The sequence below is a fragment of the Diceros bicornis genome, chromosome 5, assembly GCF_020826845.1.
Source record: "Diceros bicornis minor isolate mBicDic1 chromosome 5, mDicBic1.mat.cur, whole genome shotgun sequence".
NCBI classification, from domain to species: domain Eukaryota; kingdom Metazoa; phylum Chordata; class Mammalia; order Perissodactyla; family Rhinocerotidae; genus Diceros; species Diceros bicornis.
In genome coordinates, this window is record NC_080744.1 from 38,333,713 (window position 1) to 38,338,758 (window position 5,046).

A 5,046-nucleotide genomic window follows, 5' to 3' on the forward strand; every position below is an offset into this window, starting at 1 on the left:
TCCTGTGTGTCCTGTCATTTTTTTGTGTGTGAGTGCAAGAGGCTCACTACTCTCTTTTGGGGGTCCCTCTTAACCCTTGCATTGTAGGGGCTCACTAAGGCCAATAAGCAGAGAGGGCAAGAAAGTAAGCAGAAAGCAGAGGGAGGAGAGGAGACAGCAGGAATGGGAGCTTGTAGATGACTTCCTGGCATCGTGGTAGCCAGAGCCACCTGCCTGGACTGTGTGAAATCCTTAGATTGCCAGCCCTCACCTGGTCAGTGACCTGGGAACTGGTCACCAAGTAGGTGCATGGTGAAGATACCATCTCGTCATCTTGGGTCATGCCCTTGAGGACTGGCTAGCAGAAACTGTCTTAGGGCCTCAATATCTAGCAACTGGCACTCCTTGCTGAGGGAATGAAGGCCACATCATGGGGCCACGGATTTTTGACTGCCTGGAACCTGGTTCAACCCAGCCCCAGCCCCAAAGCCTCAGTGTTCACCGTGCTTAAGGTGGGGCAGCTCTAAGGCCATGGGGGTTCCTAGGAGGCAAAGCATGGCCCCCCATCCTTTTCTGCATTTTGGTAAGGACATCTGGGCAGGTGCATGTCCATTGAGGTTTTTAGTGGCACGAATACCACCATGGATTTACTATAGCACTGCCATCAGTGTGCTGCCCACAAGAGTCCCATGACATGGGTGGTAGCCTATCATTTTACAGACAGGAAACTGGTGTGGAGAAAAGTACCTTGCCCAGGGATTCCCCTAGAGTAAGTGGGTGTTCCTCAGGTTACTTCACTGTGACTGCTAACACTGAAAACCGTTCAGAGAAATGAATGCGTGTGGCCAAATTATCAAAAACTTTTCAAAGGTTTTCTTTTTTTTCCTCTGCTAATATAAAAGATGTACTTACTGTTTAAAAGAAAAAAAATTTTTTTTCAGTAGAAAATAATTCCACCACCAGAAATCTACCTTCAGTGCAGTTGGAGGCAAGAAGCTGTTCGTTGAAGGCTGAACCTGGATGCAAACTTCTAAATCAGTGAATGGTGCATCCTGAGGTGCACCCCAGCATTGAGACAGTGGAATGTGGGGAGCCTACTCTAAGGAGCTGGAAGGCCACCAGGCTTCCTATTCCTTCCCCTTGCTCATCCCTTGTGCTCTCACGTTGCTAGGATCGCGGGGCAGCTTCTGTGAGTCCTCTAGCTTTGTCTCATCCCTCAGAACCCCTCATCCTTCTTTGTGAATTCATCTGCTCAGTGGTAGCTCCATTATCCCACTAAACTCAAAGCCTCTGGCATCTCCTCCTATTCCATCACCGCCTCAGTACAGCATTTCCTGGGGTCAGCTGCTTCTTCCCTTCCTACCCTTCCATGTTTGTGCTCCATTAATCTCTGAAGGATCGTAGTTAGGAATTTAGGTTTTAGAATCGGACCGACCCATGGAGAGTCTCAGCTTCCCTGAGCTTCTATTTCTTCAGCTGTACAGTGGGAATGCCCATAGTTACCTACCTCCCAGAGTGACTGTGACAATGGAAGGAGAGAATACAAAACACTGAACCTGCTTCAATAAATGTTGACTCTCTTCACATAACTGCTCTGCTTCAGAGCCTCACTGGCTCCCCACGTAGCAGGGTGAAGTCTGGACACTTAGCTAGGTGCCCAGTTCAGGTGGGTAAAGGCTGGCCACTGACATTCTAGGCATTCCCGTAGCTGCCTCTAGCCCACGTGACCGGCTGTGGCTCCAAGCAAAGGAGGCAGCTGCTCTGTGCCCAGCTCCTCACCCTTCAAAATGTGTGCTGAGGGGCTGGCCGGAGTCGTAGGAGTGAAGTTCTTGTGCTCTGCTTGAGCGGCCCGGGTTCGCCCATTGGGATCCTGGGCACGGACCTACTCACTGCTCGTCAAGCCATGCTGAGGCAGCGGCCCACGTAGAAGAACTAGAAGGACGTACTACTAGGATATACAACTATGTACTGGGGCTTTGGGGAGGGAAAAAAAAATTTTTTTAAATGTGTGCTGCCCACACCAGTGGGTCACAAGGCACCAACTTGTCATTAGCCCCTCACCAGAGAGTGTCCCAGTTATCCCACCTCTTAAAGGCTGGGGAAGGGAAGGCAGATGAGGGGAGAAGGTTCCATTTCCAGATAGTTCAGCATTACCCAGTGGATAAACACTGTAATCCACCAAGTACTGTTAAATCTAAGGGTCACCATGGAGACGAGCCATTGGTCAGTGCTTGACAGTCTTGTTTCTCTTTACTGGAGTGGCCAGGACAGGATGGGTAAGGGGAGCACACTGGGGACTCTGCTTCCAGCTAGGAAGAGGGGCCTCCCGAAAGTTTGGACTCGTGGAGAGCGCCGCAGGGACACGCTGCCTCGCAACCGCTGGGGCGCCGTGGGAGGAAGGGCTCGGCCAGGGCGGAGTGTGCGGGTGGGTGTTGGGTGCAGGTCCTCTCTGTCCAGCTCCCTGAGGGCACGCGCTGAGCGAGAGAGGAGGCCGCAGCCCCGAGCTTTTCTGCCTTCGAGGCCTTGGCAGCTTTTGTCCCCGAAGCCCGGAGCACCGGGGCGGCCCTGGCTCAGGCGCCCTCTCCCGGGTGGGGGTCTGCACGCTCTTTGGTAGCCCGCTCCCTGCAGGGGTGCCCGCCTCTCTCCCCGCCCCAGGCCTGGGCCCGCCCTCGCGCCTGTGTCACGGCGGGGCCGGGGGCGGAGAGCTGCCGGGCGGGACATCCGGCCCCGGTCCCTCGCCGCGCCCGCCCGTCCGCCGCCCGCCGCCCGCCGCCCGCCGCCCCCTCCGGCGCCGCAGCCCGGGAGCCGGCCACCCCTGCGCGCGCCGGGGGCTCCCCTCTCCGACCCCCTCCCGGCGCTGCGGGCCCAACCCTGGGCTCCCGCCCCCAGCCCGAGCCCGCCTCCCAGGCAGCCCTCGGATCGGCCGGTCCGCGCAGGCCCCCACCCCGGGAGCACCATGTTCCCCCGCCCGCTGACCCCGCTGGCGGCCCCAAATGGCGCCGAGCCCCTGGGCCGGGCGCTGAGGCGGGCCCCAGTGAGCAGGGCCCGGGCCGGGCTGGGGGGGCCGCCTCTGCTGCTGCCGTCCATGCTGATGTTCGCGGTAATCGTGGCCTCCAGCGGGCTGCTGCTCATGATCGAGCGGGGCATCCTGGCCGAGATGAAGCCCCTTCCCCTGCACCCTCCCAACCGCGAGGGTGCAGCCTGGCGCGGTTCAGTCGCCAGGCCGGGAAGGCTGTCCCTGGATGCCGGAGACTCGGACTTGCAGGTGAGGCAGGACGTCCGGAACCGGACCTTGCGGGCAGTGTGCGGACAACCAGGCATGCCCCGGGACCCCTGGGACTTGACAGTGGGGCAGCGGCGCACCGTACTGCGCCACATCCTCGTGAGTGACCGCTACCGCTTCCTCTACTGCTATGTCCCCAAAGTGGCCTGCTCTAACTGGAAGCGGGTGCTGAAGGTGCTGGCGGGCGTTCTGGACAGCGTGGACGTCCGCCTCAAGATGGACCACCGCAATGACCTGGTGTTTCTGGCAGACTTGCGGCCTGAGGAGATTCGCTACCGCCTGCAGCACTACTTCAAGTTCCTGTTTGTGCGGGACCCCTTGGAACGCCTTCTCTCTGCTTACCGCAACAAGTTTGGCGAGATCCGAGAGTACCAACAGCGCTACGGGGCTGAGATCGTGCGGCGGTACAGGGCTGGAGCGGGCCCCAGCCCCGCAGGGGATGATGTCACCTTCCCCGAGTTCCTGAGATACCTGGTGGATGAGGACCCTGAGCGCATGAATGAGCATTGGATGCCCGTGTACCACCTGTGCCAGCCTTGTGCCGTGCGCTATGACTTTGTAGGCTCCTATGAGAGGCTGGAGGCTGATGCCAACCAAGTACTGGAGTGGGTGCAGGCACCGCCCCATGTCCGATTCCCAGCTCGCCAGGCCTGGTACCGGCCAGCGAGCCCTGAAAGCCTGCACTACCACCTGTGCAGTGCCCCACGGGCCCTGCTGCAGGACGTGCTTCCTAAGTACATCCTGGACTTCTCCCTGTTTGCCTACCCACTGCCTAATGTCACCAGGGAGGCCTGTCACCAATGACCATGGGTATGGGCCAGCAGCTGTTGGGGACTGGTTCTGACAATGCCAGCTTCTTGTACTGCTGCCTGCCATCCAGAGAAACCCTGGCTCTGGGGCGTGGGGCTTCTCCAGATGCCTGGATGGCAGGGGCTGCCCTCGGAAGTTCCTTGTCCAAGGTGGGTGCCCATAGTGGCTCAGAGAACAGAGTTGGACAGGAAGTCTGGTGTCCCCACTGGGGGAATTTCTTGGGCGCCAGTGTGATCATTCTTGCCCTGGCAGGGCCAGACACCAGTTCGCCAGTGAAGCAACACGTCTGTTCTAAAGACTGGCTCCCAGCCCCCGGCTACAAGGATTATGCCGTCCACTTGGTCCACCTTAATTTAACCTGGGTCCCTCTGGTTCTGACCGCCCATTCATCCACTCCGTGTGCCTAAGGGCTGGAGTCAGCAGTCATGCCTTATCAATGACTTTTGTGCCTTTCTGCTTCAGACAGAGTTTCCTACACTTAACAAGTAAAGAACCATTTTTCCAAGGAAAGGAAAACTGTCAGGGCCCTTGTCTGGTAGCTCCAGGACCTGGCCTTATAGGCATCCAAAGACCCCTGTGCCCAGCCTCTTCTTTGGGGCTCTGGCCACCTCCTCCCTTCCCCCAAGGTTGTGACTGGTTGGTGTATCTGGCTGCCACTTTTCTGACTCATTTATTTAAAATTTATACTTTTTGATAGAACCCTTGTGAAGCCTTTGTTTTTCTAATAGCTGAATTTTTAATAAAGCTGTTTTGTGTACAAAGTCAGCATCTCTGATTCTCCCTCTGAGTTCCTGTGAGTCCAGCAAGTCTCTGTGTCTGTTTCCCAAGGTCTGGAGAGGGAGCTTGCAGGTAGAGAAAGTGAGACAGAGAAAGGAAGACAAAGTGTAATTGCTTGGGCCATTGCCAAGTCCGGTGGGCCATCACCAGGCCATGGGGCCTTTGGGGGCTTCCCACAGGTCATACTGGATCACAGA

At 57.3% G+C, this 5,046-nt stretch overlaps 1 protein-coding gene across 1 annotated transcript; it reads left to right on the forward strand.

The window, feature by feature from the left end:
• The first annotated feature begins 2,751 nt into the window (after nt 1-2,751).
• On the forward strand, nt 2,752-4,835 carry CHST14 (carbohydrate sulfotransferase 14). The gene has a single exon (XM_058541236.1). The coding sequence runs from the start codon at nt 2,936-2,938 to the stop codon at nt 4,064-4,066; it is 1,131 nt and encodes a 376-aa protein (XP_058397219.1). The 5' UTR covers nt 2,752-2,935; the 3' UTR covers nt 4,067-4,835.
• The last annotated feature ends 211 nt before the right edge of the window (nt 4,836-5,046 follow it).